Here is a 12344-nt window from a genome sequence, read left to right on the forward strand (position 1 = left end):
AGTTTTGGGCGAAGCTTAATGTAAAAATTTGGTTAACCCTGGTAATTGGGGAGAATGCTTTCTGAGTCTTGTTCCTCATGAATTTCTGGAAATTGACACCAAATCTAAAGGGAAGAACGAAGAAAATCCTAGGTTGTTTGTTCTCTAAGCAGGCCTCCCCAGTCACTGTCTTGGCACCCAGTCTCATATCTGTTCCCCCTGTGGGAGAGTTCAGCCAGCAGAACAGTGGTGAAAAGACATCAAGTTGGGGCCCAACTCAGGCCTTAAGGAAGCACTCTTCCTTTAGGAGGAGATGTTAGGAATTTGTCCTTGTAGAGCTGTAAAATATATGCATAGAACAAGCATCGTGCAATATTTTTAAAGGGTGGAAATTAAAATCTCAAGTGCAGCACAGTACAAATAGCATGGAATATTTACAGAGTGACCAAGTGGTGAATTTTCATTACTGACTAATGAACTTCATTGATATCAGGTATGTGGTTGGATCTCAATTCTGATAAAGGAGTTTGCTGGGGTGTGTCAGAGATGTAGACATGGTCTTTTCCAAAGTGATCATTTGAAAAAGAGATATCCACATCGTCAAGCCCATATAAAGGATAGAAGCTGCACAGGGCAGCTTTACTTACTCCAGCACCTTCCTCTCCCAGGCAAAATGAAAATACTTGTGAGTATTTGTTTCTGCTTCTTGATACTCTTGTGGTGACTGCTTGCAGACAATGCTCATATCTGATATGCCATGGATTTTGGGAGTCTTAGACAGATACTGTGCATGCTTCTAAGCTTCTGTGATTGAATTAATGACATCTTTGGCAGAAATAGTGTTGAATAAGTCTGACTTTTTTTGTCCTTTTCCTGTTTTGAGATGTTTACTTAAAAGAAAATACAAAAATACAAAGAAATCTCTAGGTAATTTTGATTTGGAGGATGTTCAATAATAATCCTTTATTATGAGCTTCATAGGGAATTTGGGCTATTTAAAACAACTACATTTGCTATCTAAGAGAGAAGTTGTAATTTAAAAATAATATCAGTAATAGTAATAATAGTACCTCTTATTTCTCAAATGCATACTAAGCCTTAGGCTAAGCATATCACATGAATAATTTCATCTGTTCATTGCAACAACCCTATGAGTTGAATAGTGTTCTCCCCATTTTACAGATAAGGAGACTGAGAGGCAGAGGAATGTGATTTTCCCAAGCCCATAAGTGTGTGATTTAGAATGTAATTTATCCATCTGAATCCCCACCTGCAGATGCAATCATGGCAAATTTAAGCAGCCAGAGTGTCTTCAATGGCCTCTCATTATGACTAAATTCTCCCTTAGGACAAAACGTTCCTTCTATGGCCACTCCACCCCTCCATGTGATCCCAGCCTCCATAGTTCCACATTGCAGTGCCCCATGGACAGTGGGCTGTGTTCTGACCTAGAATGGAAATCTCTCCCCTAGTCTCTGTCCTTTATTCTCATTCAGCTGCTAAGGGAGAAAGCAAAATGTGAAGTACCTCTTTCTAAAGTGTTAAAGACTGTCAGTTTAAAGAGCTCCCTCTCTCAGGCAGGGCTGTCTTGATTTTCCAAATTGAGACCTAACCCTGAAGCACAAAATTATTATATAACCGTGGTGGATTAACCACAGTGTCGGAAGGGAGATCATTTTGGGGCAGAGGACACTCCCCCAAGCTCTCTCGAATCATACCATTAAAGTGGTTTAGTCCTTCGACTACTTGTTCAAACCACTATTTTAGACTCATTAAATAGAATATACAGGAGTATCATATGTTGCTAGAGCTGGTCTGTGGTAAGAGAAGATGTATCCCTATGGAAGGTTGAATATCAGCACACAGGTCCTTGTTAGATGCTCTACTCCCAGTCCCCAGAAGAGAAGTATTAAGGGTGGGATGGAAAGGGAATTAGGAAAGTCCCACTGACAGTTCTTAAAAATATCCCCCTTCCCCAAGACTCCTTTCATCAGCAGTTTCCAAATGACAGTGCAGTCAACTATGTACTGATGTAGTTTTCAGTGATAGTACAGTTCACTGATGTTCAGAAGAGAGGGTACAAAACCTGGGTTAGCATGTTGGAACAGACTTTTACAGGACTACAGCAAAATCTCAGAACTGCCTCAATGTCAGCTCACGACCTGCGGGCCCAGCACTAAGGCATAGGAGAATATGGGGGGTTTACTTGATGTCAGCCTCAAAAGCTAATTGTGCTCCTAAGCATTCTATTTTCATAGTTTCCCTCAGGAACCTGTTGTGTCTTTATCACCCATGATTCATTTTAAATCTGTATTACCCTCTCAGTCTTAAGGGATTAAAGTTTTTTTAAAATTAATTAATTAATTAATTTTTTTTAGAGGACACAATTTGACCACTGTTATCCAAAGCTAGCATGAATCGTACCAGGGTATTTCCATAGTGAAATGAATCCTTCACTGCTCATCTGCCCCAGGTTTCTCCTACTATCTACATGGTTATAATGCTAGAAAGAGTTGGGAATTAGGTGGCAATTGTAGAACCCTGTGTCTGGCAAATAGAATGAACTCAACAAATACCCGTTAAATGAGCCAATGTGTGAGCCAATCAATGTGTGCGTGGAAAGGGAGTGCTGACCATCTGTGGCCACTCAGTGTCTCTAGGTGTACATTTTCTGAGACATCTGTGCCTTTCCTGTCCAGTGTTTCCTCCTGTCCCACATTCAATGACTACCCTATAAAGAATGGATGTGGTGGGTCTGTTTTTCAGGTGGTATTTCTGGTGGTACTGACCATCTTTGGGATACAATCTCATGGATACGAGGTGAGTTGGTTCCTTATGGGCTTTATCTCTTAGAGATGTTGGGAGAGGAAAGGGAAGGTACAAGAGATCCTGAAGACAGTAGAGAGGCCATATGCCTTATTTGGGATGGAATCTCAGAAATAACCAATAATGGAAATAATGAGCTTGGCTATTCCTCTCCAACCACAATACCTTTGCAAATGTAAGCCATTGCTTTAAAATGTGGCCAGTCTCATTTCTCTTGTGATATCACTGCTTCTCCCATATATAATATAGTAAACTCTAAGGAAAAGCTTTGCCTTCTTATGGCATCATAAGTTTTTGGACTGGGACCCCAGTGGAGAGTTTTAGTTTTTAATCCCTTGTTCATAGCAGGCAGATGCTTTATTTTGTTGGAAGAGTTGCCTTTCAAATATATAAGATTTATGGAAAAACACTTTGTCTTTCTTTTCAATCTAGGTTTTTAACATCATCAGCCCAAGCAACAATGGTGGCAATGTTCAGGAGACAGTGACAATTGATAATGAAAAAAATACCGCCATCGTTAACATCCATGCAGGATCATGCTCTTCTACCACAATTTTTGACTATAAACATGTAAGCAGCAAATGAATTTTCATATTCATCAGGACTAGTTTGCTAAAGAGCAGAGGGATCTATATATATATGGGGCATATATACTTGAATTCTTAGATTTAACCTTGCAATTCTTTAAGAATTCTTCACTTTCACTTTTCTCTTTAAATAATCAAGCAATTGGTGAAAAAAACAAAATCATTTTCAAGAAAAACATATGTCAGGAAACATATGCATTTGCTTGACCTTTTCAGGTAGAAATTGGAAGAGTGATGCTATTATCCCACTACAGGCTCAGAAAGTGCAGAGAAGAGTAACCAAAGTCCAAAGCAAAGCCCGGCACGCAGACACTCAAACACATTTGTTGAGTGAATAAATGAATGAATAGGGCTTCTAACACAGAACATCATGCAGAAAAAGAACCATTGGTCAGGCACAGTGGCTCATGCCTGTAATCCCAGCACTTTGGGAGTCTGAGGCAGGAGGATCTCTTGAGCCCAGGAGTTGGAGACTGGCCTGGGCAACACGGCGAAATCCCATCTCTACCAAAAATACAAAAATTAGCTGGGTGTGGTGGTGCGAGCCTGTGGTCCCACCTACTTGGGAGGCTGAGGTGGGAGGATTGCTGGAGCCCAGGAAGTCAAGGCTGCAGTGAGCTGAGACTGCACCACTGCACTCCAGCCTGGGTGACAGAACGAGATCCTGTCTCAAATAAATGAATAAATAAATAATTAAAAAATATAAAATAATAAAAAGAACAATCACAAAGCAATCACAACATAGCAGATATTCAGAGCAACTATACACATTTAATTATGTACATAGGGTAGGCAACAAATCATACTTTTTCTGTAAGAAAGAAAGTCGGCTAACTAAAAGCACTAAACTATTTTCAAGTGTTAGATACTGGCATTAACAATAAGTCACAGAAATCTGCTCAGAAAACGTATCCTTCATCAGTTATTTATTCATTTGTTTTCCATTTGTTCCACCAACGAATTATGAACCTGCTTCTACCTAGGTTCCAAGCTATGCTCTATGGATATAAGTAGGTTCAGCTCATCTCACTAGACTTTTGAACATGCTTTTCTGTCCCTTTTCTTCTAGAAATGTCTTCATGTTCCTCTTTCCCATTGGTGTTGGCAGTTCAATCGCACATTTGAAAGTATAGAGTCATTAGAAGATGTGGTTTAAAAGGAAGTGGCACTGAAATTGTTTTTAAGCAACTGTCATAGAAATCCCAAAACTGTCTTTAAAAAAAAATAGAGAAGTGAGGATTTGCTTGAAGCTTCTTCCATTATCACCAGGCTCAGGCTCTGTCTGTTTTTTGAATTTTAGGAACTGACAATTTGTGAGAATTGAAAAATAAGAACCAGGAATATTTCTATTAGATACAGCTTTCTAGGGTATATCATTATTTGGAATTCTATAGACACAATTTTCACTCCAGGTGAAGACTCAGTGGCCTTAGGTCCCTTCTGGCCCCAGGGTCTTCACCCTCCATTGCTCTTTCAATCCCACCTTAGTTCAACCCATCCCTCTCCAGCCAGCTTGGGTTTGAGATGGAGAAGGGATGGAGAAAACTGGAGAGGAAGAAAAGATGGCAAATGAGGGGAGGATAGATGAGACGTGTGTGGCCGTGCATGAGTGTGGGTGTGGGTATGCATGAGTGTGGGTGTGGGTATGCATGAGTGTGGGTGTGGGTATGCATGAGTATGGGTGTGGGTATGCTTATTAGAGCTTCTAAAGCAGCACTGTCTAACAGAACTTTCTGCAGTGGTGGAAGTGTTCTAGATTTGAATTTCCAATAGGGAAGCCCCCAGCCCCCTGTGGTTATTGAGTACTCAAAATTTGTAACGGAAGTGCATTTTAAATTTTATCTAATTTGAATTTAAATTTAGATAGTGGCATATACCTAATAACTATCATGTTAGACAGCACAGATCTTTGTTTCTGTTTTTGTTTTTTTTTGATGGAGTCTCGCTCTGTCACCCAGGCTGGAGTCCAGAGGTGTGATCTCGGCTCACTGCAAGCTCCATCTCCCGGGTTCATGCCATTCTCCTGCCTCAGCCTCCCGAGTAGCTGGGACTACAGGTGCCCGCCACCTCACCCGGCTAAATTTTTTGTATTTTTAGTAGAGACGGGGTTTCACCATGTTAGCCAGGATGGTCTCGATCTCCTGACCTCATGATCTGGCCACCTCGGCCTCCCAAAGTGCTGGGATTACAGGCATGAGCCACCGCACCCGACCAGGACAGCACAGTTCTAAAAAATATTCTATTTACCCCAAATTGGGGAGGAGGCAGAATAAAATTAATGGAAAGAGGCCAGATGCAGTAGCTTACACCTGTAACCTCAGCGCGTTGGGAGCCCAAGGTGGGTGGATCACTTGAGATCAGGAGTTTGAGACCAGCCTGGCTAACATGGTGAAACTCCATCTCTACTAAACATACAAAATTAGCTGTGCGTGGTGGTGCACACCTGTAGTCCCAGCTACTCTGGAAGCTGAGGCAGGAGAGTTGCTTGAACCAGGGAGGTGGAGGCTTCAGTGAGCTGAGATTGCACCACTGCACTCCAGCCTGGGCAACAGAGTGAGAGTCTGTCTCAAAAAAAAAAAATAATAATAATAATAATGATAATAAAATAATGGAAAGAGACAGGGAAGTGCTTCTTCTCAATCTTTCAAACCTCAAACTGCAGACCCTGGTTCCATAACATGAAAAGCAGAATATAGTCATGGGTTTGCACAATTTCAAAGGGGTAGAAATGACAAGTGAAAAAAAGAAAATGGTATGTAAAATAAGTCAAGTGGATAAAGTTGATTGCAGATTGGAGAGCAATCCCACCATATATTCACTGTGCATGTTCAAGTCTTTCTTCTGAGTTTCAGGCATCGTCTTCACCAAGTTCAGATTCAGAGAACTAGGGAGGAACAGTAACTGTACTCTTGCTGCCTCAGGGCTACATTGCATCCAGGGTGCTCTCTCGAAGAGCCTGCTTTATCCTGAAGATGGACCATCAGAACATCCCTCCTTTGAACAATCTCCAACGTTACATGTATGAGAAACAGGTAATTCTGGGGCACTCTTGAGTATTCTCTGTTCTTAAGCCAGGCAATACTGGTATTTATGGAGAAATGAAGAGGGTGAGGGAGAAGATCATACTATCATGCCTTACCATAAATATGATATTCAACTTATTAAAGTTATTAAAGTGTTTTTACTTTTATTTTATTATTTTTTAAGAGCAGGAGTAAATCTCAGCTTGATTTCCACCATATAGTCCTAAATACAAGAATTTATAATAAATTCCAGTGACATTATAGCAAGGACTGATCAGCTTCTCTTCTCAGAGCAGGGCTATGAGAAATGGTGATTGGAACACTAGTAAGAGAAGTTCTAATATTCAATGACCCAAAGATGCAAAGAAATAATACAGTATAGTGAATATACTGTATACTATATACTGTATACTGTAGTGCACTGTGGCTAGAGACCCAAGGTTTAAGTCTCCCTCCACAACTTCTTATAGGTGCCACATTTGACATGGGACTTACTTTCTTTGGGCTTCATTGCCACCAGAGGTAAAATAACACTGGTAATTACTAATGAGGCTACTTCACAGATAGAGTGTTCAAAAAGAGATGATGCCTTGAGATCCCTAAGTTCTTTCTGTTTAATAATCTGAAAGAGAAAAATCATCACAATTTCGAATAAGGTACACCAATTTTTGTCAATTTATTTTATGTTGTTCTTTTCTGTTATACCGATCTAGACTCTGGAAAACATGTTCTCCAACAAATACACCTGGGTCAAGTACAACCCTCTGGAGTCTCTGATCAAAGATGTGGATTGGTTCCTGTTTGGGTCACCCATTGAGAAACTCTGCAAACATATCCCCTTGTATAAGGGGGAAGTGGTTGAAAACACACGTGAGTACCAATAAGTCATTCATTCACCAAATATTTTCTGAAAGCTACTATGTGCCAGGTGCTCTGCTGGGTGCCATGTGAAATGCAAATAAATGGAAACAGTACTCAGTTCAGTTTGCTTTGGGAATTAATTACATGCCACGTGTGTAAATTGTGCTAAATGTCAGGAATACAGAAATGAATTAAACTGTCTCCAAGGAACACATAGTCTAGTGAAGAAGCTGACAAGTGAAAAGAGAGGATGGAATAAAGGATTCCTGGGTGCCAATGAAAAACTACTCGATTCTTGTATACTTTCATATGTAAGAATTTCAAGTAGCAAAAAGTCATCTGGGCCCTTAGAATAGCATCTTTTGAAGATAATAAGAAGGAAGAAGGAAGTCACTAAGAAATGCTCTCAGGATCCAGAATAGAATTGGTACAGGAAAGAGGAGGCCAAGTGGACTTACAGACAGGGAGTAAAAACCCTGATTCATCTGGGTAACATATGCCACTGCAGATATTACTGTCATTTTTATACAAAGCTTCAAAACGTGGCAGAGCAACCAGAGTGAAAGAGGTCGGGCCAACTGATGATGAACACAACAAAGGAAATGTCTCAGAGTAGTGGAAGGTAGATAAAGAAGAGTAGATAAAGAAGAGTTCATGTTTATTATATATCTACTGCCCAGAAAAAAATTTTAAGTACTCATTCATAAAGTAAATAAAGGCACATAGGCATGCCATTGACACAGAATGGCATAATATCACTGGGATTGAGCCAACCAGCACTTCCAAAAGTTGTCAGTTTTATTTAAGCAAATGTATTATTATTCTAATAATTCCAATAATATATTTTTTAATGCTCTTTCTCTGAAAAATTTTCCCTTTTCCAGATAATGTCGGTGCTGGAGGCTGTGCAAAGGCTGGGCTCCTGGGCATCTTGGGAATTTCAATCTGTGCAGACATTCATGTTTAGGATGATTAGCCCTCTTGTTTTATCTTTTCAAAGAAATACATCCTTGGTTTACACTCAAAAGTCAAGTTAAATTCTTTCCCAATGCCCCAACTAATTTTGAGATTCAGTCAGAAAACATAAATGCTGTATTTACAGATTTTTTGGTGTTTGTTGTTTTTTGTAAGCAGCAAAGAGAATCCAAGCAATGTCTTTGTCACTATATAGAAGAAAAAAAATTGCCAGAATTTTAAATAAGGTGCATAATGTGTGAAAATTCCCAGATGGTACCACTGAGTCACATGTGGACTAGTCAGCTGGGGTCGAATTTCCATTTCTGCATCTGCCCTCTGGACCGGCTTCCCATCTAACCATCCAAATATATGGGAGCAACCTGGGTAGAGAAGAGGCTCATATGGTGATGGCCTTGACCTGGCCAGGGGAGGGACATGGCGTATGCTTATCAAACAAGTTGAATGCTCAGGTGAAGACTTTTAGGGCCATTCATATGAGTTAAAATGTTCTTTAACTCACCAAACCAGTAGACTCAACCTGAATAAACATTATAATAATATGTGTTGCCCTGGAGTGAGAAGGGAGAAAGGGAGAGAGGAAGGAGCACCTAACATCCAGGAAAAGATGCACCATACTGAAGATCATAACAGGAGTGAAAACCTAACTAGAAATGCCAAGTCAATACATAGCAGAAAAGCAACTTCCAATATTTCAAATAAATTTCACATTGTGTACAAATCTCAGATCGTGAAGCTGGCTCACACGTGCACGTTCGGCTGAATGCAAATTCAGAGCAAAGAGGAATTACTTTAACAACAATTTATTCTCTTGCCGCAGACCTCTGGGATCCTAGCTGCAGAGGACCCCCGGCCTCCGCGTTTGAGCTGACATGAGACTCTCACTAGAGATTAGATGGAGAAAGGGCTTCAGCAGGCACGGAGCTGGAAGCTTTGCCTGTGAGACAGCTCCGCGGGAGCACTCATCCCCCAGGGCTCTCTGTCTCCCTCTGAGAGACTCTGGCCCCATATAACCACCAGAATGGGAGAAGAAGGGCTTCCCCGTGGGATTAGGGCACATCTGTCCCGCAGGCCCACCTACCTGCCGGTCCCTCCCAGGATTCCTGCCTGGCCGCCCCACAGGAGTGTGTACACAGTGCAGCCTCAGCTGCTCAGCCTGGGTGCTTTGCTCCACTTGAGTGCATTCCGGCAGCGTGGGAGCTGTTTGGATCCCTCAGTGCACACAGATCCCAACCCCAAGGGTCCAGGGGAGGGAGCTGTGAGCAGATCCGGACGTCCCAGGGCTAAGGTCTGTGGCTCCGGAGTGCGGAACTGGGCCCAGTGCTTCAGCAGAAGAGGAGCCCATACTCTCAGAAAACTCTCAGAGAGGGGTGAGTCCCACAGGTTCCTGGGCCGGTGTGGAACCTAGGCGTGCCTCCCTCCACAGAGCTGGTCCAGTAAGTGTGGGGCCTGTCTCCCTGCTGGACCTCTGCGTGAAGGAGCCCCACGACCTGGAACACCTAACAACAACAAAAAGTCACGGCCACAGTGCCAATGATCAGGGGTCCCTCCCCCCAAGACCGAGGAGGAGACCTGGTGAGGGGTCACCTCTCTCCCCCTTGCACCACAGAGCAGGGCTTCAAAGGCCGGATACACAAAGGAGCCAGGTGGCAGAATGAGAGCCTAGCTACCTCCCATTGCTCTCACGCGCCATCTACTGGATTTCAGCCCAAACTACAACACGAAAAACTGCTAATTTTCCTTCCTGCCAGGCCGAGGCCTAGAATTCAACAGACTGTTTGGAGCCTTAGCCCTCTGAAAACTTCCAGAAATGAAGCCAACTGACTATATTCAGTTTACACCACAGTTAAAGGAACACCAACCCTCCCAGATGAGAAAGAATCAGTTCAAGAACTGTAGCAATTTAAAAAACCAGAGTGTCCCCTTACCTCCAAATGAGCCCACTAGCTCCGCAGCAATTGTTCTTAACCAATCTGAAATGACAAGCATGGAATTCAGAATCTGAATGGCCATGAAGCTCATAGATATCCAGGAGAAAGTTGAAATCCAATCCAAGGAAACAAAGCAATCCAGTGAAATGGTTTAAGAGCTGAAAGATGAAATAGCAATTTTACAAAAGACCCAAACTGAGCTTATTGAGTTGAAAAAAGAAATTCATAATACAATCAGAAGTATTAACAGCAGAATAGACCAAGCTGAGGAAAGAATCTCAGAGCTCGAACCCTGGTTCTTTGAATCAACTTAGAAAAAAATAAAGAAAAAAGAGTTTTAAGAAATGAACACAATCTCCCAGAAATATGAGATTATGTAAAGAGACCAAATCCATGACTCATTGCCATCCCTGAGAGAGAAGGAGAGAGAATAAGCAACTTGGAAAATATATTTGGGGACATAGCCCACAAAAATTTCCCTAATCTCTCTAGAGAGGTTGACATGTAAATTCAAGAAATACAGAAGACCTTGGCCAGATAATATACAAGATGACCATCCCCAAGGCACATAGTCATCAGATTCACCATGGTCAATGCAAAAGAAAAAAATCTTAAAGACAGCTAGGGAGAAGGGTCAAGTCACATGCAGAAGGACTCTCATTAGGCTGGCAGTGGACCTCTCAGCAGAAACCTGACAAGCCAGAAGAGATGGAAGGAGGGGGGTCTATTTTTGTCATCCTTAAAGAAAAAAATTTCCAACCAAAAGTCTCATACACTGCCAAACTAAGCTTCCTAAGTGAAGGAGAAATAAAACCCTTCTCAGACAAGCAAATGCTGAAGGAATTCCTTTCAACTAGACCAGCCTAACAAGAGGTCCTAAGGGAGTGCTGAATATGGACTCAAAAGAATAACACCTGCTATCACAAACACTCACTTAAGCACACAGCCCACAGACACTATAGGCAATTACACAGTAAGTCTACATAACAACACAATGACAGGATCAACATCTCACACATCAATACTAACCCCGAGTGTAAAGAGGCTAAATGCCCCACTTAAAAGACAGAGAGTGTCAAGCTTGATAAAAAGACAAGACCCAATCATCCACTATTTTCAAGAGCTCTATGTTACATGTAATGACACCCACAGACTCAAAGAGTTGGAGAAAGATTTATCATGCAAAATCAGAAAACAAAAAAGAACAGGAGTCACTAGTTTTATATCAGACAAAACAGATTTTAAACCCTTAATAATTAAGAAAGACAAAGAAGGGTATTGCCTGGACCGCAGAAGGCTTATTGGAAAAAAGGAAGGGTATTACATAATGACAAAGGGTACAATCCAACAAGAAGTTTTAACTATTCTAAATATATACACACCCAACATTGGAGCACCCAGATTTATAAAACAACTACTTCTTGATCTACAAGAAGACTTAGACAGCCACACAATAATAGTGGGAGACTTTCACATCCTACTTACAGATCATTGAGACAGAAAACTAACAAAGGAACTCTGGACTTAAACTTGATACTTGACCAATTGGACCTAATAGATATCCACAGACAACTTCACCCAACAAAGACAGAATATACATTCTTCTCATCTGCACATGGAACACATTCCAAGATCAACCACATGCTAGGTAAGAAAGCAAGTCTCAATAAATTTAAAAAAATTGAAATCATATGAACCTTAATATCAGACCACAATGTAATTAAAAAGAAATCAATATCAAGATCTCCCAAAACTACATAAATACATGAAAATTAAACAACTTACTCCTGAATAACTCTTGCGTGAACATCAAAATTCAGGAAGAAATAAAAAATTATTTGAAATTACTAAAAATAGAGACATACCTTACCAAAATCTCTGGGGTACAGCTAAAGCAGTGTTAAGAGGAAAGTTTATAGCACTAAATGCCTTAATCAAGAAGTTAGGAAGATCTCAAATTAGCAGTCTAACTTTGTACCTAAAAGAACTGGACAGAAAAGAACCAATCAACCCCAAAGCTAGCAGAATAAAAGAAGTCACTAAAGTTAGAGAAGAATGGAATGAAATTGAGATGCAAAATCCATACAAAAGATCAAATGAAACCAATAGTTGTTTCTTTGCAAGAATAAATAAAATTGATAGACCCACCTAGCTAGATGAAC

The 12344-nt window shown here is 41.0% G+C and overlaps 1 protein-coding gene across 1 annotated transcript; it reads left to right on the top strand.

Moving 5' to 3' along the window:
- Positions 1-620: 620 nt before the first annotated feature.
- GKN2 (gastrokine 2) lies at positions 621-8379 on the top strand. Its single transcript, XM_002811945.3, has 6 exons — positions 621-664; positions 2746-2799; positions 3238-3375; positions 6314-6424; positions 7129-7285; positions 8161-8379. The coding sequence occupies exons 1-6, from the start codon at positions 653-655 to the stop codon at positions 8241-8243; spliced, it is 555 nt and encodes a 184-aa protein (XP_002811991.1). The 5' UTR covers positions 621-652; the 3' UTR covers positions 8244-8379.
- Positions 8380-12344: the final 3965 nt, after the last annotated feature.

The sequence above is a fragment of the Pongo abelii genome, chromosome 12 (genome assembly GCF_028885655.2).
Source record: "Pongo abelii isolate AG06213 chromosome 12, NHGRI_mPonAbe1-v2.0_pri, whole genome shotgun sequence".
Lineage (NCBI taxonomy): Eukaryota > Metazoa > Chordata > Mammalia > Primates > Hominidae > Pongo > Pongo abelii.

Coding starts and splice junctions, on each gene's coding strand:
- GKN2 (XM_002811945.3), top strand. Junction 3,376..6,313: donor CAATTTTTGACTATAAACAT/GTAAGCAGCAAA, acceptor TTGCTGCCTCAG/GGCTACATTGCATCCAGGGT. Junction 6,425..7,128: donor GTTACATGTATGAGAAACAG/GTAATTCTGGGG, acceptor ATACCGATCTAG/ACTCTGGAAAACATGTTCTC.